Raw genomic sequence first — 23,693 nt, 5'->3', positions numbered from 1 at the left:
GCTATGGAAGGAGTCATAATATAGTGTCTGATTCACTGACTCCATCAAAAGCTTCAAGCAATTTTTATATGGATCACCTAATCTGTGAGATTGAATGAAAACACTTTGCTGATCCATTCACAGCAGTACGATAAATCTGTTGCTGAGGCAAATTGGAACCTTCAAAAAGATGATGAATAAAAAAGAAAACAGGCATTCACTCTTTGGAGAAAGGAAATGTCAAGATATACTTACATGCTACCATTTATTTATTGGTGAACATCTTTTGACCAATATAAGTAAATATCAACTATTTTAGTTGAGAACCACTAATAAATCACACAAGCAATCTTCTTCTTTTTTTTTTTCTTGTGATCGTAAGAGTTACTTTTATGACTGAAATTGTTGGCTAGTTTAGTTGATAAAGACTTTGTTGGATACGATCATTTTGACTCTCGAGATATGGCAATGGAGCAAATTCCATTGCCTCTCGGTTTGATATTTCACTGTCTCTGAAATTACCTTCTCCTTCATGCGAATCTAATGTTGCATAATATTTTTTTTTCGTATACCGATCATACAAAGTACTTTTGCTGATGCCACATATGTAATGTATCTAAGACTGAAAGAGAAGAAGGAAGACAAACGACAAGCTTGCGACCCCTTTCACTATAGTTATCATGTGGAGAAGAAGCTTCAGCTTTCACATCACCCATCGGATAAGCTTAGCTCGGAATGCATTCTTTAGGCTCTCTAACACCTTGTCGGCTTCTCCAATTCCATTGCCAGTTGCCTGTACGTAAAGGAACAGTCGTCAGTGAGCTACATGAAACTAAGATAACAACCGCAGGAAGAAGAATAGAAGCTACCATGGATTCAATGGTGTGGAAGGCTGCGTCGCCGACCACAGCGTAGCTAGCAGTGATAATCTCGTTTCCTTCTGCTGCTTCCACAATTCGAACAGCCTCGCTGAACTTGAGTCGATGATCACATGTGCTGCTTATCGCAATCACCCTCAACCCGGAGTTCAAATCCTGCACCTCCATCTTGGGCACCCTTAAGCATGTATTCTCCTCATCTTTTCCTATGCCGGCGCACCACATCAACAGCTTCTTCCGCTTCTTCATCCTCTCGAGCGTCTCTTGCATCGCCTTTATGTAGTTGATCGCTTCATCCAGTTGGTTCGGCAGCGTCGCCGCCACACTCTCCTGCCACGAGTCCAATCAGAGAGAAGAGACTAGGAAACACGTTTCGGATTGTAGTGATCTCCTCGGCCTTGCCTGAGAGAGATACCTGTGAGGCGGACGCGGGGAGGAGGGAGACGAGCTTGGCGCAGAGAGCTTTCATGTGGATCCGTCTGTTCTTCTCGACGGTCTTTCGGTCGAGCCTCGCCGAGACACGGGAGGCCTCCATGATTGTCAGGGTCGAAATCCGCCGGAAGCTATAACGACATTGGTTCACTTGCGGTACGTATATAGAACCCAGCGGCCTATGAGAACGAAGCTAAGTGAGCACAGCAGGGAAGCCGCGGGGAAGAACAGTAACCTGGTTTGACTCGATTTGGATAACCATGACGAGGGGTTGACCTGGACTGCGACGTGGGGAAGGGAAGACGCACGAGTTGTGCGCTGTTTCTCCTCAACCCCGAAACACGAATTCGGATAGATTTTGGCCGTCAAACTTGCTAGATCTCTGCTTTGGATACGATAGCGAGTGGATACGAACCGAGATGCTGCCACCGGCCGGAGAGCAGATCTCACCGACCACTTGTCAGACAAAATAATTAATTAAGCGAGTGGATGCTCTCGACGTGGCTGCACTTTTCCAAATCTCTCGTCATTTTATAGAGAATTTTGGTCAAGCCGAAAAATAAAAGCCACTAATAGTTTAAATTATCCTACTAAATATTTTACTTTGACGACCATAAAACAAAGAGGATGGTAAAGAAATCACAAAATTGCTCAACTACAATGTCTTTGGAATCCGAGCTTATATACAATGAGAAAGAAGTGTGTGTTCAGAATGGCTTAATTCTAGAAAAAGTGCTCCATGGGGACAGTTGACCAGACTGGACCCCACGTTGTGGGCCTTGGGCCTGAGCCCATAGTATGAGTCCGGCCGTCCTCGGCCTTGTGTTGGAGCCCATGTCTTTGAGTGCTCGTCTGTTATTGCGCGGGGGTGGCGCTTCTCGGTCGTCGATGAAAGCTGGACATAGCTCACTGCTCGCGCCGAAGGTCTCTCCTTCTCTCGTCGCAGTAAGCACCGGAGTCGACAGAACTCACCGTGGCCTTCACCTGGATCGACAGCAGTTGATGCTACTGCAGGTGACACCGTGATTTTGATGTGCTTCACGTTGCTACCGCTGGCTGTTGCGTACGTACGTGGGTCGGGAGACGAAGCATTCTTCGGAGTATTATTTACTGTTAGGGCTTTTCCTGCATCGTCGACTACGGTATAGTGCAGTGAGGGTGACGATGAACGGCTCATCCCGCAAGGAGGTCCGTCACAACCGGTCAGGTTGTCATTAAGGGTTTGCTATTGGCCACCGCCGAGCAAAATGTAGGCCATACGCGGCTTTATCGTCCGATTCTCCACCTCAAGCTTCATGCACAGGGACCTCCCCCCATGTACTTCTTCCGGTGAACGAGATCGTGGAAGGTACGTTTGCAGCACTGTTGTTGATTCTTTTTTGGCTTTCCGATGACCCTTTGGTAGATTTAGAGGACCAAGAAATGGACCATATGAAACGCCGGATCACAGAAAAGAGTCTTCATAAGCAGGAACCATATAAATCGATGATCTCTCTCTCTCTCTCTCTCTCTCTCTCTCTCTCTCTCTCTCTCTCTCTCTCACACACACACACACACAAATATGTCCTGAGATTAAGTTCATCTGTCTATCGGAAAGAATCCTTTCATGTACCTTTGTGTGGTAGCTAGCTGTGGTTGAGAGATGGATTGGTTTAGCCAAAGCTGAGCTAAGCTCTCGTCCTTTCTTGGTCCCCCATGTGGCCAAATCACCATCAATCAATGAAGATGACCGAGGAAGATAACCCCTACCTTCCCCTCCGGGAGCATTGAATATATGCAAGCTTTGATCCAACAGCGGAACCATTCACCTGGCCACTGCCAACAAGCTATGTCTCCCATCTTTTGATCTCCGAAGAGTACTCTCGTGAACAACGATCCTTTAATTTCATGGTAATAGAAGGTATCAGAAACATGAGCCATGAGCTTCACATACATCAAACCAATGAAATCAAGCTAGCTAAGCGGTCCGTGTTCGTTGATAGAGACCGGTAACGATAGGTGGAGGTCACTGGGACTGTGGGGTCGAAGCTGAAAAGATGAGTCTGCCATCATGTTACTGAGAAGAGCTCACCATCATGATTATTAACCAAGGCTAAAGGATGGCAGAAGAAGTCGTGTGTGGGTCTCTTCGTCACGTTTCCAATTCCAACCTCCTCTTCTCTTCTCCTCCTCTACTAAACCCCCCTCCATTCCCCTTCACCTGTGTCTCCCATCTTCTCCTTTCCTCTTCTATCTAAGGTCTTTCTTTCAATGATCTCAAATCCTCTAGTTTTATGTCGTTCTCGCCTCAAAACAACCACCACTGCAGCTCATGCATGTCTTCTTCTTCTTCTTCTTCTTGTGGCGGATTGTAGTATTTATTGGACTTTATGTGACAGAAGGATCCTATTCTCAGGTCTGAAGATTTAAAGAAGGGGACTCGTACGACTCCTCCATTGAAGCAAACTAGCGTCTCTAAAGCATTCCCCTGTCGCTCTGCTGAAAGCTTTCGGATCGTGTGTCAAAAGCCTCCAATGTCAGTGCGCCATTGTTCTCTTCTTTGCATGCAATTCATATGCTGCTAAACAAGGCGAGAAAAGCAGCTAAGTATTATTTGTGTACGTAAATGGTTGTCCCATACTTGGTGATGGACCCTTTCTGTTCTTGACATCTTCTGTGTCCATCAAATAAAAACAAATTGTGATATCCAATACCACCGCGGGAAATCCATCAAAAAGCGGTCTTTCCGGCCTCAATAACATCAGAATGGGACAAAGTGCAAAAGCAAACAAAAAAGGAAGCTTTTTGGCGCCCATGGCGTGTCCTCCCAACACTTCCGAGCCGGAAACCAGCGTCAATTCAACGTCTTCCCTCTCCTCGGCGTCGTCGTCTTCGTCCCCTGCTCTTTCTCACACTCTTCCAGAACGGACAATGGGCAGATGCCGTCAAAGAGCACCAGCTTCGAGCAAGAGGAGCGGCGGCAGAGGCGGCGGCTCTGTCTCAGGGAAGCGGCTCCGGGACAGGAGCAGTCACACTCCGGCGTACCGCGGCGTCCGGATGCGGAACTGGGGCAAGTGGGTGTCGGAGATCCGGGAGCCGCGCAAAAAGTCGCGCATCTGGCTGGGGACGTTCCCGACTCCGGAGATGGCGGCGCGCGCCCACGACGTGGCCGCTCTGAGCATCAAGGGCGCCGCCGCGGTGCTCAACTTCCCAGACCTCGCCGGCTCCCTACCCCGGCCCGCTACGCTGTCCCCCCGCGACGTCCAGGCTGCCGCCGCCAGGGCCGCCGCGATGGATCCCAGAGCCCAGAAGGAACCCCCCGCGGCGGCGCCGGCGGACTCCGTTGAGCTCGGGGAGATCGTGGAGCTGCCGCGGCTCGACGACGGGTGCTGCTTCCACGACCCCGCCGATTCCCAGAACGAGTTCCTGTACGACGACGCAGTGGACTCGTGGGCGTACCCGCTGCCGTGGGTGGAAAGCGCGGATCCGCTGTGGGCCGCGTCGGACTCTACCCTACCGACCAACTTCGAAGCTCTTGTGTGGGATCAAGGAGTAAGCTTAAAGCTCTCTTCTTCTAATGCTCATTAGTCTCCTTCCTTTCTTATGCCCTTCAATTTTTCATCAGGGCTTAAGGGCTTTCTTCTCTCCTTCTTTCTTCACTATTACAAATGGCTTGCTCTCCTCTACATTCTTCCTCAATGTGTGCTGTTTCTTGGGGTTGTCCTCATGACTCCAATTCTCCGGTCAATGTTGTACAGTATTCTGGACGTGTTGGAGAAGAAGGGGGTGTAGTTCTTGGCTTGTGTGAGAATAATAACTTGGTGCTATTTATGTGTTTGTGATCATGGTATTGATTTGTGTGTTCCCTTCTTCTTTCTTCCCTTCAAGCCTTAGCTCAGCTTCAACTTGCCTGCTGCTTCTATCTTCTCACCAGGAAAAAGGAAAGAACCCTGAGAAGAATCAGGAAGAGCCAAGCAGTACATCCTGCACAGTGTCATCACCGACTTTGTTTTGTGCCGTGAAATGACAGCCTCTCCTCCACTGCTTACAAATGCAAATACTCTGCAAACATAATTCAGAAGATGATTTTAGGCACGTACTGCCAATGACGCTTTGTCTTCTTAGCCCTACCGGTTTCAGCACTGCCTATTCTTTCTGTCCAAAATGTTACTTGACTTTGCATCACTCGAAAGACGCCAATCATTTACGTTTTGAGATGATGTGAAGACCAAAACGAGCTAAGTTTACGTCGGTTAGTGTCGATGGATTCCATTTGCATTTACTAGGAAGCCATCTTGATTGACTCCGAGCATGTGTTCATATGTTTCACCTACTCGAATCTGAGTCAGTGTGCTGTGGCATACTGTTTCTGCTGCATGTATGAATGCTTTACATTCACATGGCAGGTCTATTTGGCCACCTCCTCCACCTACCAAAGTGTGCTGTCACTGAAAGTACATTGACGGCCCATCGAAGTTATGCAGTTGCTTTTACAGGGAAGAAAAAGAAAGAAGAAGAAGAAGAAGAAGAACCGAGAAGAGTAGAGTGACTCGTGCGGAACAAAGTCAAACCAAGCGCTCATCATCTGCATTGCCATTTACTTCAACTCATTCTGCGCCAAGGATGAGTGTTAATTACCTCTTGCGATATCAAAACGACAGCCTTCGTAAACAAACAAAACAGTATCTATCAGAACAGCGACTGCTCACTCACTGTCCCTCGGAAAAACCTCGCCTCTCCACTTCACCAAAAGTTTCCGCCCTCTCCTCCAGGGTAAAAGGACGTAACTACAGCCAAAAGGATACACCGATTTCCGCAACAAGATAGCGGTATCCATTTCTGACTTCATACTATCCTCTTGTGGCTTGCATGTCCTCCTCCAAGTTAAAAAGACGCTTTGCGCAAGCCTCCCTTTAGGGATGTTAGGCATCGGCTTGTTCAACATAAAGGTCATCCTTTTATGCATGTGTCTCCTTTAATTGCTTGTCGGGTTTGAAATCATAGCTTGAATATATATCGATGTATATATGGTTTTTGGAACAGTAGCTTTTGTAAAGGAAACTCAAATCTTATTACTCGAAAGTCTCATACATCCATCTCCTCTCTTAAGGAGATCAAAACCTGCAGTTCAGAAGGAAAAGTAGCTTAAAAAGAATTATGTTGATCTTTTCTCTCTTGAGATCCATTCACCAAGGCTAACAATTAAGAAGAAATATGGGCTTGTCTTTGTATACTATTCTATGGTTTGGTTCAAATTAATTGCATTCAGGTTACTTAAAAATGATTAGAAAATAATGTCATGCATGATGTGTGAATTCTGACTTCTTTTTTTTTTTGTCTGCCAACAAAGTGCAATCAAGTAGAAGTAGATGATCAAACCCTATTCCTACATTGTGGGAAATTATTATTTAGTCAACCTTCAAAACAAGCCAATCGAAGTTCCTGGCCTTCTGGGGCAGAAAAGACACATGCAACCACAGTCTCCAGCTCCACTGATGTATTTAGCTAGCTTTATGTGCCTTGTAATGGCAGATTACAACAGTCCTCAACGGCATTTGGAAGCAATTGAATGACTCCTTTATTGTGCTGGTAAGAGATTAATGCGAGTATCTTACGAAATAACATTGTGACTATCTCGATGAATCATGATTAGACTATTATACATGGTCACAATGGTCTAACTTGTTCCCGAAAGTTTTCCTTGTATGCATATTATATGAATCAGTAATCTCATGTGCACTGCATTTAGTATCATTCTTGCTTGTCAAAGTTGCGTGATTATAATTCTTAATTGGCGGTTTAGAAGGAACATTTAATTAGTCAATGGTAGACTTACCAGAGCAGACTGATAGATCAGACGACAACACGTGGTAGACCCTATCTAGCATTACTACAATTAATTTGAAGGAGATATGCAGCACCCAAGAAGTTGAGGTCGCAGACAAGTGCAATTTATTCTCTCGGCCTTCAGCATCTGCATGATTTATGGGGAGGACCTCTTGTTCCCTACTCTCGTAGGAGCCAAAAGGTTATTACCGTATCATTAAAGTCATAGTTATGTCATGCCCTTGAACATTTTTATGTGTTGATTCAGTTCACATAATTAAGCTTTCTTTCTCTTTTGCTTAATTAATTGTTTCATCATCTTATCTAACGACAACATCATATAATGAAAATTTAGAATGATATATTGGGTTAGAGGCAGGTATCATTCTTGTATCGAGCCATGGATTGATTCAATGAGGACTAAGCTCAATCCAGAGAGATGAAGTGGATCGACGTATAAATACTCGCATGATGAAGGTATCGGTTAATTTAATCGATAAAAATCTTAATAATATATCATAAGATGTTGAATTTGAATATCTCCGACGTCGCTCTGTCATTATTGCCGGAGAATGACTCACCACAAAATGTTACGACGTGTGCCGTCAGATTCGCTACCTGATGTGTAAGCGGGGCCCAATCAGGGACCATCGAATGTAGATTCGAAAGCGACAGTCGACACCGTCGTCTCGTTACACGTGTCCCCACCTCCCCTCTTCACCTTCTTTGAAGATTTGCGGCTGTAAAAAAGGAATGACTGTATCCTGCCACCTCGTAGGCACCTGCCATAGTGCGGTGACTCGGCTGTGTCATCTTACGGACAAGGAAACAGAGACACTGAGTGCTTAAGATCACATCTACCGTGATCATCGATCATCGTCTCGCTGGGGCTTTGTTTGGACGCAAGCAGAAACAGCTCCTCCTCATCATGTTTTAACGTTCACTGTAGAAATATGAACGATATTTTACCTTCTCGGTTGATTAACCAGTCAGCTGTTTGACCTGATTCAAGTTTCCTTTTCTTCATGACCTCTCTCCTTGCGTCGCAACACAATGGAAAAGATGGTCGTCATGCACAATGCTGCGCGGTACAGAAACCATTGAACGAGGAACGAGTGACGTGCAGAACACTGCGTTTCGTTGGCCAGCAACGAGATGATCGAACAGTCGGTAATAAGAAACATGCACTGAGATTGTGATGGTTGCCGCTTTGTCAAGTCACCCATCGATCAGGACCGTGTGGTCTATTATCGAATACGTTTGTTACTGTGTTGTTTCTCTCTTCCCATTTATACGGGTCAAGTTTCTTCTTCCATACGAAATGATGTCAGAACAAGCTAGCTATCATATGTCAGGGATCAAGAACCGGCAAGATTGAGGTAATACTTTCTCAGGTGACATCTCATACTAGAGGTCGATTAACCTCCCAATCTTTTTCTGCTGATCGATCGAGGTTGACCACTAAAGGTTTCCTTAATCTTAGATTGTCCATGGTGGGTATGAGCATGGCTCAAGGGCTTTGAGAGAAATGGAATTGCTAGATTAGCATTCGCATATCAGAAGATCCAGGATCTGGGAAAGCTAAGCTTTCTACCAACAACAAGTTCTACCAACAAGAGAGAATTATAATCCAGCCGCTCCAGGATCAAAGCATAAAATAAACCCTAGCTAGCTCACCTAATGATACAGACATTCGTTGTGTAGCCAAGAAATCTAGGGATATTTCTATTGCATTCATTACTACAGCTTGTAGTTTTCTTGTAAGACTGGATTGCAATGATGACGTAGAAGAATCGAGAGCGTAGTTTAACCAGCAATGTCTTTGTCCATCGAGATCTCGATCATTGACATCTTCTCGAATAAGATTCTTAATCATTGTCGTGTGACCCTTGCCGCACTTCGCCAAGCGACAACCCCCGTCAAGTAATCTAATGGCACACCGCCTTGTCAATTTCGATATCGAGAATCAGAATCCATTACCATATATCGGTCGAGGTCATCCACAGGATTCAATATATATATATATATACGACGCATGATATCACGTAGGAAATATATATTGTTGCTGGCCCAGCGTTTCCCAATTAACAGGTCCACTAGTAATGACAGTGCAAGAGTACGAACAGGTAGGTGCCTTCGTTGCTGATCCAAGAGACACTTGACATGAAGAAAGAAGAAATAGATCACGAGTACCTTTTCTTTAAGGGTTTCTTGCTCGCGCTTCCCATTGAAATCAGAGGCAGATAACTTGCAGTGCACTTCAATTCACAGCTTGGACAGTCTCTCTTATTTTTAAGAGGATAATGCAATACATTTACCGGAAGATCCTTGCCATCCTTGTGATTCAATCCCAACACTAGTGTTATCCTATTGCAAGCTTTCTTCCCATTTAGCTTGTACACTTGCATTAGAACATCCCGTTTGTTCAAGAAGAAATACTACTCGAGCATCGTTATCAGAAAAATCTGATGACAGTGAAACCCACGTTGCAGCAGATCTCTATAAGAATGCTTTGTTTAAGGGGGAGCGAGCTTGGTGGTGACTGAGGTCACGGGACTTTGGCTCCATTCTCATAAACAGATGCTTAAAGAAACAAATCCCTGACTTCTTTCTATCAAATTGGCTATAAGAAACCCAAGGAGTCAAGCAAAACTAGTAAGGCTTCACTATCAAGTAGAGCAGGTTGGTGCCAAGGCCTTATAAGTTCCTACACCGATCTATTAGCTCTTGAAACATCTGAATACTTTGAATTTTTTTTGTGTGGAAATATAAGTTTGATAATTTATTATCCTGTCCATAGGACTGTGGATTCATAAGAAATTGCACCTTGCACATTATTTGCAGTACCATCATTTAGCCTTGATTGATCAAGATCACAAATTTTGGCTAGTTTATGAATCGAAGACAAATCGATATGGAATCGATCAACTAATTTTCTGGTCACATCTGGTTCCAAATTGAAAAACGGTTGATGATTGATCGATAAAAAATAGCTCCGACAGCAATTAGAATATCATGTTCATGACAAATTGCAAGAAGAACAAGAATAGGGCAGAAAGATCTTCACTACCAGTGGTATAGACGAAACCCGGTGGAGTCCACAGGGAGAATATATCATGCAATGGAGTTCCATTTGTGGTACTTATAATAGTATATGAATCCCTGCACCGAACACGAATGATCTTAAGGCTATCATATTCAATGACGATTCCTTTAGATAGTCCTCTGGAGCCATTTCTTATGCTCATGCAGTACCGGACAAACTGAGGAGGAGGGTTGGCATGCCAATCGACGATGCATTGCTTGATGGTTTGAGTACCACCCATCTCTCCGTCGATCTGGACGCAACAGCATCTAGGCTTTCTCCATCCCATTGGCACCATGACTCAACATCTGCGTCCAAAGATCAAAGCTCCGTCCAGCCTAATTGCCAAAGCCTTGTCGAGGGATTGAAAGGGGGGATTGGGACAGAGAAGGGTAGGGTGACTTTGTAGAGACTTGGACCGATGAGCTGTGCTGCTCACCGTCCATGCATGCACGCGGAAACGTGTGGGGGCAATGTTGTTGAAGATGGTTTTCCCCATGTGTCTCCCGTGGATCCTTGTCGCAGTCCAGTTGATGCAGACAGATCGGTTCTTAGATCATGTGCTATCCATTACGGTCTCATGAAAGACAGGATGGAATCATGCTGGGATGGTTCTTAGATCTTGCATCCACGCAGCTCAGCCCACTTCGACTGCCCAACTTCACTCGTAGAACAAGAATCACGACCCAGCCCATCGTCCCACGGCCTTTGCTTGTTATAATGACCTGATATCACATTATTGGTTTTTCTATAGAATTAAAAATAATAATAGAAGAGACTAGAAATACCTAATGCTCTTTTGAATGTTTTGAGACATCTTCTTATCAATTTGAATTTTGTAGGATTCGTTATGTGAGATAGTTTGTATAGATCCACAAAAACTCGTATGATTATAGCTTTTATATCATAATATCGATTCATCGGTGATAGTAGCATGTAACGAGAAACACTTTGTTTTTTATCATCTTTATGGTTGATATCAATTTTCTTATCATAAATCAAGCATTTTTTATTGTAACAAATAGTATAATATCCTTTTCTCATTAAATAGTATAATGTCTTTTTGTAATTAGTTACCATATAATAATGAAATTTTATTTTCAATCAAAAATAAAATTTACTTCATCAATAAATTCTTTACTAGGTATTCACATTAATTGTTCATTTTCCTTTCAATTGAATCTTATTATCATTTCTCATATGTATTATAGATCTAATTGAATCTTTGAAACAAACTTTTATCTCATATTACTATATCCACTATAAAAAAACTAAATAAATTTAGAATATTCTTCTTTAGATACTATAAAGAAAATATTTTCTTCATTCCTTTATTATTATTTTTTTCTCATGATAATTTATTTAATTTTTGTTCCAACAATCTTTTTCAAGATAATCATATTTTTTATAATAAGAGCATAGAGGAACATTTGAATTTTTATTTTTATATTAGCAATCTTGTTCAATATGTCCAATTTTTTTTACAACAAAAACATCAACAGATTTCTTTGTTACCTTCGTTCCAGTTTCTTTGACCATTTTTTTTTATCAATCGTGACCTATGCTATTTTGATCTCTCCTTTGAGACCTAACTTTTAATTGAAGAGTCTGTTCTATCTTCATTTGAAGAGTCTGTTCTGAAATTTTTTCTGAAGATCTATTTCCTTTTTATTCATGAACTTAAATGGAGCCCATTAATTCATCTGTACTGTACTTGTATCTTTAGCTTCTTCTACAATAGGAGAAATCATATTAAGTTTTGCAAATAAACTTCATAAGCCTTTTTCTAATACGATTTGATCTTTTAGATTTTCATCATAAGATCTTATTTGATTCACAATAGAAGATATTTTTGAGAAAAAGTCAACGAAAGTTTTAGAATATTTCATCATAAGAGTTTCGAATTTTATGTCAAAAAATTTAAAATTTCAAAATTTTTACATGCCTCCAAACACACTTTTTCTAGGCTTTGATTAATGTCGATGTTATCATGATTCTAGAAAAAAGAGAATCATCTATTGCTTATTATAACATGTAAAGGGCTCTTGAATCTTTTTATATATTCTCATTCATTTAATTTCTTTCATATTTAGTAATATTAAGATTCTATATATCATACTTAACAAAACTATCATCTTCTACTAAATTGCACAATCCTTGCGAGATAAATAAAATTTTTATCTTAATAGTCTAAAATTTATAATTTTCACTCTTAAAGATAGGAAAAAATTGATAACGAACACTTACTCGAATATTTGTGGCTCTAATATCACACTATTGATTTTTCTATAGAATTTCACGAAAAAAGGGAAAGAGAATAATAGAAAAGACTAGGTCTATTATTTTTTTGGATTGATCCGAGGAGTACCTATTCATATTGACTAAAAGATAGAGTATAAATTTTTAAAAATAATAAAATAATAATAAATCTTTCACCCTTATCTATTTATTTAAATCTAAATTTATATCTTTGATTTCATTTAATCCTAATTAACCTCAGCACGCTGTATCTTGTAGATATATCTTTTTGGCGACGTGACTATGTGCAAGTAGACATGTGCATGGATTATATATCAAAGCTTATGAGAACGAAAGACCAACTCCATTTTATTTATCTCCCTTCTTTTTCTTTTTCCTTGATGACAAAAAATGTTAATCTGTGACGCTGATCGTCTCCCTTCTACGAGTAGTTCTCGGCACTTCTCGCCAATCTCATAGAATATGATAAAGCAACAACACATCGATATGTTGCCTACCTTCTCTGAAACGTTGCAGTCGTCTCCTTTACTGTCCAAGTCTCGACTTCAGCAGGTGGACTCAGCCGACTCCCATCTTCCAGAAGTTAATGTCAACTGTTCCCTCGACGACGTATGCCATCACTTTGCAGGACGTCCGATTTGACTGGTTCAGCATCTGCACAAGACTCTCCACCACCCCCCTTCTTCTTCCTGCAGACCTACCACAATAATAACGCGTGCAATAACTTCAACAGCAATGTTTAGCTGCGTCAAAGTGCATCGCTCTCACAAGTATGATATTTCTCTTCTCTTTCTCGGCCAATGTGCCATGGAAACGCCCGCTCTTTCCCTGCCAGCAAACGTGAAGCGCAAGTCGTCTTCGAACAACAGAAGTTGCGGCTTCTTTGCTTGTCGTGTGCTTCAAGCTGCGGTCAACCCATATATAACGGGTTAATTGTCGTATCAAATCAGATTATAACAATTGATATCGTTTTAATGGTATTTACTTTAGTTATAACGATATTTCGATCGTTTCAGAGACGTTATGGCCGAATATAACGGGCATTTAAAACCCTGCCTACACTCGAGAAGCGAAGAATGGTCAAAGAAAAAGAAGCCACCACTTGCTTTCCTCGTCTCCCCTCCCCTCCCTCTCTCTTTCTATATGAACGAGAAAGAGAGGTGGAGAAGGAGGAGAAGGAGAAGAGGAAGAGAAGAGAGGCGGTGAGAGATGGAAAGGGGCGTGCCGGTGGAGGAGCTGACTTCCGGCGCGAGCGGCCGCATCATCCCGGTCTTCAGGAACATACGGAGGTTCGTGCCGTCGCCGGCGTCGCTCCTGCGCGTTCTCCTCTTCCTGCACTCCCTCGCCTTGTGGTTCTTCCGTTTCGTCCGCCGCCGGAGCCCAAGCGCCTCCAGGACGGCGGCCACTGCAGCATCCCCGCGGCGGAGGTCGAGCAGAGGAAGTTGGTCAGTGGCCGCGGAGGAGGAGGACGTGCTGCGCCGGAGGGCGATCGCAAGAGGGGTCGAGATGGTGACCACGTCGGAGGAAGGCGGAGCGGATGTGGCGTGCCGCTGCCGGACATTTGTGTTCGTGGGGCCTCGGAGGAGCGCGCTGTTCTGCCGGTCGTGGGTGCCGGCATCGGGAGATTTGAGGTGAGGTTCCGATCCGATTCTGTGGTCGAGGATTAGGGTTTCTCGTAAACCACGCGAGGAGATGGATTCGGAAAGCCTGCATCTTTTTTCTACCGATTTCATGGTTTTGAAATATCCCCTTTTTCGTAATGCTTGATGGTTCGATTTGTTTGGGAGGCTCAGGTCTTGTTTATTGTTCCTTTTTCTGTGTCCGCCGCAAAAATTAGTTCTTTTGACGATCGGAGTAAGGTTATGTAATGTAGGTTATGTTTTATCTAATGATTGCAGAGGCTAACATGATGTACACTATCGAATTATACTCTTGTAGAAGGTTCATTACGTTATGAAATGGTTGCTATACTTACTGATCAATTTTCATTCATGTTATTGATGAATAAATAGCTGTTTTTGCTCCACATAAACATTGTTCCAAATTTCGAGATTTTTGTTCTGTTGGATCGATTATTATTTTGTTTGTAGGCAAGTATACTCCCATTGTTTCATAGTGAATTCTTCATGTACTTCATTGCTTCCTCACGGCTATCTGGTAGCTGCAACTGGAACTTGGTTATATTATCATTAGATTGGACAAAGGAGATTATTTTGTCTTGGTGAACTTCTACTATTCGGTTGATCTTGCCTTGTCATCTGCCAACTCAGATGGGTGTTATTCCTACTTGACTAGAGCTGTGTCATTTCTGACTTGATATCATGTTCTGTTAGCAGACTTTCTATGTTTGATGGTCCGATTACTGGTTCTTCGATCTCATTCGTAGTGTATTATTGGCTCGCATCAAAGGGTCGGATCAAAATAAACCAGCCATTCTTTTCTTACTGGCTGCCTTTCCGGTGAATTCAGTTAATATCACTGTCTTCTTTCCCCCCAGTTTTAGGGAGGTAGAAGAGTCCCAAGTTGGACATTGAGTGTAAACTCAGCAACATGTTTTGGCTACTGTCTATATCCACTTTAGGCTTCTAGACATTGGAGCTGTAAGATCAATTGCTACTACTACAACACAATGGTTCCTTCCACAATTTGAGTTTTCTTGAGGACAGCTATCCTAGGGGCCGAGTAGTTGGATCAACTTAGAGCAGTGACAGTTTGGGCCTTAGTCTTAGAAAATCAATAAAAGGACCTGAAAACTAGGGCCTAATGAATGGCAGCTTTTATATTCTTAGTATTATGATTTTTATATTTAAGTGGTGCAACATTTGAACTTTTCTTTTTCATGATTTATTCTTGATGTTGCCTAATGAGAGTTGTTCTGTTGATTTGTAGGGGTATCATATTGTTAATACATGGACTCAATGAACACAGGTAGAGAGAGCATAATTGGTTTTTCTTTTATTTGCATCTATATATTTTACACTTAAATGCACACACTTATTTGTTTGTACTCCGTCTGAGTGATGGAGTAATTGCTGGTGGTGTCCTGGTGGACTCTCTACTGTCTATCCATAAGTAGCTATAAGTAAATGGCTGCGTTTGGCACAATATTGCTAGCCAATAGTAATACATGTGCTTCTTAGATTCTTCGTAACATGGCTGTCCCTTTTTTTCAGTGGAAGATACTCACATTTTGCAAAGCAGCTAATGGCATGCAATTTTGGAGTGTATGCGATGGACTGGATAGGTGTGTGCATGTACTTAAGCTAATTTTTTCCTTTATGGCAGTACATTTTGCAAAACGCTGCACGAGCTTGAGTCCTACTTTTAGCAAATTTTAGTGGTTCCCTACGTGCCAAGAAGACGAAATGCAGCGTGAGTAGGGATAAAATTTTAAGCAGTATCTTCTTTTCTACAACCTGAAATTATTACATCTCATTAATTCCAAAATTGACTATCTTCTCATGTTAAGAATTTAAGATTGCTGCAATGTGGTGTAAATTTTCAAGTGCAAGGTCTGTATGGCATCTCAAAAGCACTATCTATGACCTTGCACTGCACGTATGATTTGCTCATAATTATTTAATAACTAGCTCAAATAATGCTAACTCACACATGCTTAGCATGTCGACCTCATACTTCCTATCTTTTGTTTCCCATCTGTCCTTTGAGAAATGACTGGTTTGCATAGTAGTTGACTAGTAATTGTCAGGATTCTATAGATTCAGATAGCTTTTAAAGTGTGCTAAAAATACAAAAGTTGGCTAGTCCTAATTTATAACAAATTATTTTGTTATCTTTGACAGGCCATGGTGGTAGTGATGGATTGCATGGGTATGTCCCTTCACTAGACTATGTTGTGGAGGACACTGTAAGTTGTTATTATTGCTATTTTCTTTATGCTTGTTTTTAATGCTGGCTTTAAGTAGATTCAAAATTTTGTTTTCATTTTTTTCAGATAAAATTTCTGGAGAAAATAAAATCTGAAAATCCCAAAATACCTTGTTTTCTTTTTGGCCACTCAACTGGTGGAGCTGTGGTTTTAAAGGTAAAGCCATTCTAGAAATAAAAAATCCTGTTACCTGTCTTGATTATTCCTAATAGATCTATTCTGTTCTCATCTATGAATTTGTTGCATCACAGGCAGCTTCATATCCTTATGTTGAGGCCATGGTAGAAGGGATCATACTAACATCTCCGGCACTGCGTGTAAAGCCAGCTCATGCAATACTTGGGGTAATTGTTATCGCTTTTGGTCTGATTCGCATGCTATGAAGTTAGGATGTTTCATATTAACAACTACTGGATGCAAAGAGAATAATAGTTATCGATAGAAAGCAATAATAGACCATTTAGGAGTTCCACTTAGTGAGAACTACAAAATCATTCAGGTGGCTCATTTGCTACATATTGCAGGCTGTGGCTCCAATTTTTTCACTTGTACTGCCAAAGTTCCAATTCAAGGGAGCTAACAAGAGGGGCATTCCTGTGTCGAGAGACCCAGCTGCTATGTTGGCCAAGTACTCGGACCCACTAGTTTACACTGGGCCTATAAGAGTTCGAACAGGCCATGAGATCCTCCGCTTGTCTTCTTACCTGCGGCAGAGTATGAAGTCTGTGACTGTACCTTTCTTGGTCCTGCATGGGACTGCTGATAGGGTCACTGATCCACTGGCATCACAAGATCTGCACAATGTTGCTGCCTCGAGGCACAAGGATATAAAGCTCTATGAGGGCTTTTTACATGACCTTCTATTCGAGCCTGAGCGAGATGAAGTTGGCACAGACATAATCAATTGGATGCTGAGGATGCTGCAGCCTCAAAGCTTATGAATATACACAATTCTTCGATAACTGGCCAAAAGAATGCAGGGCTGACTTCGTATTAAATTACTTGTGTATATTTGATTTCCTTATTAATGAAGATGAGGAACCGAGGTTTGTCATAGCCAATTCTACTCAAGATAAATCTCAAGTTGTAACAGTTGATCAGCATTTTGTAGCTGGATTGGTTTGTGTATAAACTATGTTGCTCGCTTGCTCATGATATGTTCGAGTCCACCGATGAAGTTCCGGTTTATGGGCCGGGTCAGGTTTTCCGCGCCTGTTAAGCCCAGAAGAGCCCAAAACAATACTTCCACGCCAAAGACCTTCAAGTAAATACAGCATTACTTGATGCACTTCTCATTCACTTTGATTCATCTTCCTAGAAGCAAATTTGAACTCATGAAATTATGGTATATGGATGGATGTATATCTACCTCCTGCTTTTTCCAAATGCGGAAGATCTGTTGCTGGTGTTGTCATTATTCTTCATCCTGCTTTGAGTTGATGGGATCATGATAGTTGTTCAATTGATTCGAAATGCTAAACCTAGTAGAGATTCAAATGCTGTTCTTCCGAGAGGGCTGTCAGAATTCTGATCACCTGTCAGTTTCCTCTCTGTAAAAGTTCCATGAGTGCCTCCGATTGAAGAATTGCATCACTTTCCTTCGGTAGCTTTTTCCCAGAAGCTCTCACGACATACACTATGGCACTCAATCGATTGATCCTTGGAAAGGTTACCTGTGAAAGGATAGGAGACTGCTGCCAATGTGACTCATACATGCATCGCTGAGAGCTTGCATGTCTTGTAGCCCATGTTGGCTGCACTGCCTTACATTTCTGCTTCGAGCTTTCATGTTATGTAGCCCATGTGTGAGTCCAAGTGATGATATTGTTTTGTCCTGTTTGCTTCGCCGGGAATCACATCCTGAGTTTACCAACCAGTGGGCAGGTGAAATCAGCAAGTCGAATGATCACTACGGACTTCTTTCCTGGTGATACTGTATACCGTAGATTGACGGTAAAACCAACGCGAGCTTCTTGGTTCCTGCTATAGCCTTCCTCATGGATAAGCATGCAGCGATACAGCGGATTCCCACAGTACAGATTAGCATTTAGATTGTCTTGTGAGTGGCGCATGAAGAAGGATCCATGGAGGAAAAGGTACACACCAAGTCGATGATCGTGCATGCTTCCTCTCAATTATTGGTAGCTCTTTCTCCATGAGTGATAGATTTCCCACATGCATCGCACGTATCAGTGGTCTCTCTGTCTCATAAGAAGACCTGGGCATGGGCACCAAAGAGTACTATCCATAGGATGGATTATTGGAAGGAGGGAAGATGCCAAGTTGTATTAAAGAACACAATCCATGGAGCGTGGCTTGCCTTTTTGGGTGTAACTTTGAGCACTTTCTACTGCCACCATGACGAACATGTTGCGAGCACCCACCCACTTGCTCACTGCTGTTCTCCACCCATCAACACACAATATCGATTCATTCCCTTGTTAAATCTGGAAGCAATCATGAGTCATTGATCTCAGTGACAAAGACCAAATGGAATATGAAGTCATCTACCGTTGGGAGAGTGAGTTAAGCTTCCATTACAGCATAGTGCCGTGCCATGATTTGAAGGTTCGAGCAATGCCCCATGATTCAAGAGATATGCTTCGAAATGTTTCCTTGAGCTCCGGGCTTCGCCTACTTTGGCAAAAGAAAAAGGTGGGAGATGGGGACAAAGTGCTTCACTTGGCCACTAAGTTATGAGACCTCACCGACCACTTCTGTCTTCTTTTCCCCTCCAAAGTTAGATCAGCGTAATCATTAACATTACGATGTCGAGAAAAAGTAAAAGCTACTCTGACTTATTCTTAGCCAATTAGCCTATATGTTTAACTTGAATGCCAAGCTAAAGCTTTCTTCAAAGTGCAGTCCAATTGCCACTGAAACTATAAGCTGCCAATTACTGAACACATTGAAATCTATAATTAGCGATCGTGGAGTAAGATCTGGCCATGTACGCTTACTCACGTTTCTCACGCGTTTAAGACTGGGATTGTTCGTATGTTCCAGCCGTCTGGTTAGAATTGTCTCTCCAACTCTCTTCATATCCCTCTCTCAAGTTTTCCAATTAATTCCAATTAAAAGGGGAAAAAAGCGCAGTCTTTGGTGGCCCATTCTTCCCTTTACTTCCCCTTCATATACCCTCCCTTGGCTTCGCATATCTCAGTCGTCAAGGCCAGAAACGGAAGCAAAGCCACTTCTCTCTTCCTCTCCACCAAGACTCCCTCGCAAGAAACGAAGGTACCCTAATGGATCCTTCCTTGGCCAAGCGGCTGTGGCACATGATAAGAGCTGCTTACTGCACGCTGCGTAAGGGCTTCTCCAAGCACAAGCTGGTGACGGACGTCCACTTCCTACTCGAGCGCAGCAAGCTCGCCGGAAAAGCCATCGGGAATTTGGTCGCCTTCTACCACGACCACGAGCACCACCACCACATTGGCGCCCATGTCTCCTCGGCCTTCTCTTGCCGGTCCATGGACCCCAGCCTGTCCTTCTACAACCCCAAGGAGGTGGAGTTCAGCTGCAGCAACACCCCTTCCTACCCCTCCTTCCTCCTCGCCGCCAAGTGGAAGAACCGCCGCGGCCGCCGCCACGGCTGCTACAACCTCGACGCCGCCGCGATAGCAAAGCAGCTCGAAATGCTGCGCTCGGAGATATCTGACGCCGAGTCGTCGTCGATCATGGCATCTCCGTCGCCTGCGCCGATGTGGAGCTTCGGGAAGAGCCCGGCGGGGGTGCGGCAGCTGCGGATAACGGACTCGCCGTTCCCGATAAGCGAGGAGGGCGGGGAAGCCGATGGTCACGTGGACCGGGAGGCGGAGGAGTTCATCAAGATGTTCTACGAGCAGCTTCGTCTCCAGCGGAGCCTCCCGGTGACGCCCGAGTATCAATGCCGCAAGCCGGCCTGAGATGGACCCCATGGAGCTTAGACGCTGTGTAAGTCTACCGAGGACGTGTCTACCATGGCTTCTTCGGAGCTTCCTTGCTGCTTTCAGTCTGCTTTGGTTGCCGAAGGAGGAGCTGAGGGTGCTGCTGTCCATGAAATATTATTATTTGCTGATTCTTGTGTTCTCAGTTACGGTCTTCACTTCCGTAGTAAATGTCTACTACCAACACACATGTTGTGATGTTATGTTTCTGTTCTTTACATACTGTATCTCGCTGCATGTGTGATTCCCCTTCTGATCTCTGACAATAATTTCCAAACATCGGTCTACGGGTGTCAAGCATAGAGGAAGAAGAAGAAGAAGAAGAAGAAGAAGTGCGCATGAGACACATGCTCCGACAACACGCAATTCCAAAGCTGGCATGCGGGTGAAGGCCGATGCCTTGGTCACGCATTCTAATTCCATGCCCACACGTCTCTCTGCTTTTGATGGCCACGCCAAGCAACTTTCACGTCCTTCCTCAGGTAAGTGGAAGGCCAACTATGTCACAATCGAATTCAATCAGCAGATATTACGTGCCACAGCCAGTGGGCTTGTGAATGCATGCATCATATTCCACGTACCAGTGACTCGTAAAGTTCCGTCGACATCACCCACGGCAAAGACCTACCACCAACCAATGGGTTGTCGGGCATGCACACCGCGCTTGCAGTCAATAGAGCGATGGCTCCGAGGGTATGTGAACTTTTACGACTCCACTTATGTGAAATGGTTGAACGATCGAATGGCGTTGGCCGTGGAAAAGAAGGGTTGAAGACAGTGACCTGAACAAAGAGCTGCTTGAAAATTTGGTGGGCCGGTGGATTATTCGGAGACGTCTCTCTCATGCACTTCAAGAAAAAGGTCACAGGTTTTTCCTTCTTCCAATCTCGTAAGCATGAGCACACACTGACCTCCATATAAATGTGTTGGTAGACTTTCGTGATGCCTACCTACATAACTGGCTTTTTCTCAGCACTTTCTCTCGGAAGCTCAACGAAACCCATGGTTGAGGTCCCTCCTCGAGTCATTCTTTTCCTTAAGACCAGCTTTACTTAAGAAGAGGGAAGAAATGTTGGGTCCAACCCATATGTCAGCGTGCGCATGCACAGAAATATAGAGAGAAAGATTAGGTTTTTGAGATTTCTGCTTGACGATCGGTGGTCAAACGTTGTCAGTTTTGAGCCAAATTTTATGTGAAGAATCCTTACAGTAAACTCTACAATCCTAACGGTGTTCATCTATATTTTACTCTCTTTGAGATACTTTCTTGCTATACCCACTTTATGAGACATAGAATTCTCTTACGAGGAAATCAAGATATGCTATTCTTGAGCCAAGATTTATGATGTTGATGTTATTGTGATCATCTAGTTATTCTAGAGAAGACATATTATAAACCTGTTATCATTAAGTGGAAGTTTGAGGTGGACTACGGTCCTGTGGTTTTTCTCACATTGGGTTTTCTACGTTAAAAGATTTGGTCTCATTATGCGATTAATTATTTATTATATTGTTTATGCTGTACTGGTTAATATTTTCATTTGGATATCAAGTTGGTATTTTTACGAGGAACCTATTTTGATACACAAAGAGGGAAAAGAATATTCTACTTTAACATGTTTTTTCCTAACAAGTGGTATTAGAGTAACAGGTTGTTTGGTGCTAGTTTTTCTTGTGTGATTAAAATAGAGCAATCAGATGGTATGATTAAATTGAACTCATTAAATTATTCCACTTGAAGGCGTCTGATGGAAGATTTACTCTATTGCAAAGATTTGTGTAAGCCTATCAAGATTAAAGATAAATCATCTACTATGGACGATGAAGAATGAGAAGTTCAACATAAAAAAACTATTGTATATATTAGAAGATGGATGGATATAAACTTGTATGAGCATATTTCAGATGAAACCCGAGCTGATGTTGTTTGGCAAAGGTTAGAAAATCTCTTTACGAAAAAGATAGTGGGAAATAAAATTTCTCTCCTCAGAAGGCTTGTAAATTTGAAGTATAAAGATGGTGGTAACATTGTTGAGCACATAAGCTTATTTCAGAGTATTGCAAACAAATTGATTACTATAAAAATGAATATAGATGATTAGATGCAAGGATTATTACTTCTCAGCTCTTTACCAGAAAGTTGGGAAACATATGTGGTGACAATTTGTAACTCCACGCCAGAGGGGACTCTAACTATAGATATGGTTAAAGATAGTTTACTAAATGAAGATGGTAGAAGGAAAGAACAGGATGAATCTTCTTCTGTGGGATTTGTTACTGAAAAATAATAAAGACATGGAAAAAGTCATAGCAGAAATCCACATGGTTATAGAGGAAGATCCAAGTTTAGAAGAGATATCAAATATTTTCACTGTAATAGTTTAGGTCACATGAAAAAAGAGTTTAGGTTTTGAAAGCGAGAACAGAATGAAATGAAGAAAAATGAGAAAGAGACCAATATAGTTGTTGCTGAAGGTAATATCACTATTGTCTATGATGAATGTTTTGTTAGTCTTGTAACTCAGGATAGTAATTGGGTAATTGACTCTGGTGCTTCATTTCATGTTACTTCTCATGGTGATTTCTTTAGATCTTACACTGTTGATAATTTTGGTAATGTCAGAATGGGAAACAGTGGTACATCTAAGATTGTGGGTATTGAAGATATTTGCTTGGAGACCAGTATTGAGAGCAAATTGATACTCAAAGATGTAAGGCATATTCCAGATATTCGTCTTAACTTGATATCTACAGGTAGACTTGATGATGAGGGCTTTGCACTCTATTTTGGTGAAAGCAAATGGAAACTCACTGAAGGTTATCTGATTGTGACAAGAAGAAAGAAACTTAACTCTTTTTATGTCATGGAAGCTAAGCTACACAAAGGAGAGATTAATGCAATTCAAAAAGGTGAAAATATAGATCTTTGGCATAAGAGGCTTGGACATATCAGCGAGAAGGGACTTCAAACTCTTGCTAGAAAACAGTTCTTACTAGAGTTGCAAGGTACATCTCTTAAATTTTGTGATCATTGCTTAGCTGAAAAAACACATAGAGTTGCATTTCATACATATCCATCATCTAGAATATCAGATGTTATTGATTTAGTTCATACTGATGTTTGTGCTAGTCATAGGTGCCCAGCAAGCCAATCACGTGAGTGATGTCACGTGTGACTTGATACAAAATCTTTTTGCTTATTATATTTTGGCGTATATCACTTTATAACTATTGCATAAATGCATATATATATTGTGATGTCCTTGGATTTGTGCAATGAGAATCGGATCGTGATGAGATCACGATAATGAGATCGATTCACCTTTAAACACATATCCTAAATAATCCCGGTCATAGGTTACTCGAGAGGGACATCGTGATAACCGGATAGACTGGTGTGCTGTATACCCGTCCATATGATGGATGCAGCTGGTCTCATA

The 23,693-nt window shown here is 42.4% G+C and overlaps 4 protein-coding genes across 5 annotated transcripts; 3 read left to right on the top strand and 1 right to left on the bottom strand.

The window, feature by feature from the left end:
• Nucleotides 1–516: 516 nt before the first annotated feature.
• On the bottom strand, nucleotides 517–1,431 carry LOC135678766 (transcription factor bHLH162-like). Its single transcript, XM_065191907.1, has 3 exons — nucleotides 1,273–1,431; nucleotides 849–1,187; nucleotides 517–772 (listed from the first exon to the last, which is right to left on the bottom strand). Exons 1-3 carry the CDS (start codon nucleotides 1,390–1,392, stop codon nucleotides 683–685), a joined length of 549 nt encoding a protein of 182 aa, XP_065047979.1. The 5' UTR covers nucleotides 1,393–1,431; the 3' UTR covers nucleotides 517–682.
• A 1,980-nt stretch (nucleotides 1,432–3,411) lies between these two features.
• Nucleotides 3,412–5,113, top strand: LOC135678764 (ethylene-responsive transcription factor TINY-like). Of its 2 annotated transcripts, none has more exons than XM_065191904.1 (2): nucleotides 3,412–3,602; nucleotides 3,685–5,113. In XM_065191904.1, the coding sequence occupies exon 2, from the start codon at nucleotides 4,035–4,037 to the stop codon at nucleotides 4,854–4,856; it is 822 nt and encodes a 273-aa protein (XP_065047976.1). In that variant the 5' UTR covers nucleotides 3,412–3,602; nucleotides 3,685–4,034; the 3' UTR covers nucleotides 4,857–5,113. The 2 variants fall into 2 exon arrangements, with proteins under 2 accessions (XP_065047976.1, XP_065047977.1); XM_065191905.1 differs by having other exon boundaries at nucleotides 3,432–3,527.
• Nucleotides 5,114–13,548: 8,435 nt separating this feature from the next.
• Nucleotides 13,549–17,482, top strand: LOC103991603 (uncharacterized). Its single transcript, XM_009411101.3, has 7 exons — nucleotides 13,549–14,069; nucleotides 15,328–15,366; nucleotides 15,612–15,682; nucleotides 16,242–16,306; nucleotides 16,394–16,483; nucleotides 16,579–16,671; nucleotides 16,852–17,482. Exons 1-7 carry the CDS (start codon nucleotides 13,648–13,650, stop codon nucleotides 17,266–17,268), a joined length of 1,197 nt encoding a protein of 398 aa, XP_009409376.2. The 5' UTR covers nucleotides 13,549–13,647; the 3' UTR covers nucleotides 17,269–17,482.
• A 1,852-nt stretch (nucleotides 17,483–19,334) lies between these two features.
• Nucleotides 19,335–20,473, top strand: LOC103991602 (uncharacterized). The gene has a single exon (XM_009411100.3). The coding sequence runs from the start codon at nucleotides 19,573–19,575 to the stop codon at nucleotides 20,230–20,232; it is 660 nt and encodes a 219-aa protein (XP_009409375.1). The 5' UTR covers nucleotides 19,335–19,572; the 3' UTR covers nucleotides 20,233–20,473.
• Nucleotides 20,474–23,693: the final 3,220 nt, after the last annotated feature.

The sequence above is a fragment of the Musa acuminata genome, chromosome BXJ1-7, assembly GCF_036884655.1.
Source record: "Musa acuminata AAA Group cultivar baxijiao chromosome BXJ1-7, Cavendish_Baxijiao_AAA, whole genome shotgun sequence".
NCBI classification, from domain to species: domain Eukaryota; kingdom Viridiplantae; phylum Streptophyta; class Magnoliopsida; order Zingiberales; family Musaceae; genus Musa; species Musa acuminata.
This window is presented reverse-complemented; position numbering and strand designations above follow the sequence as displayed.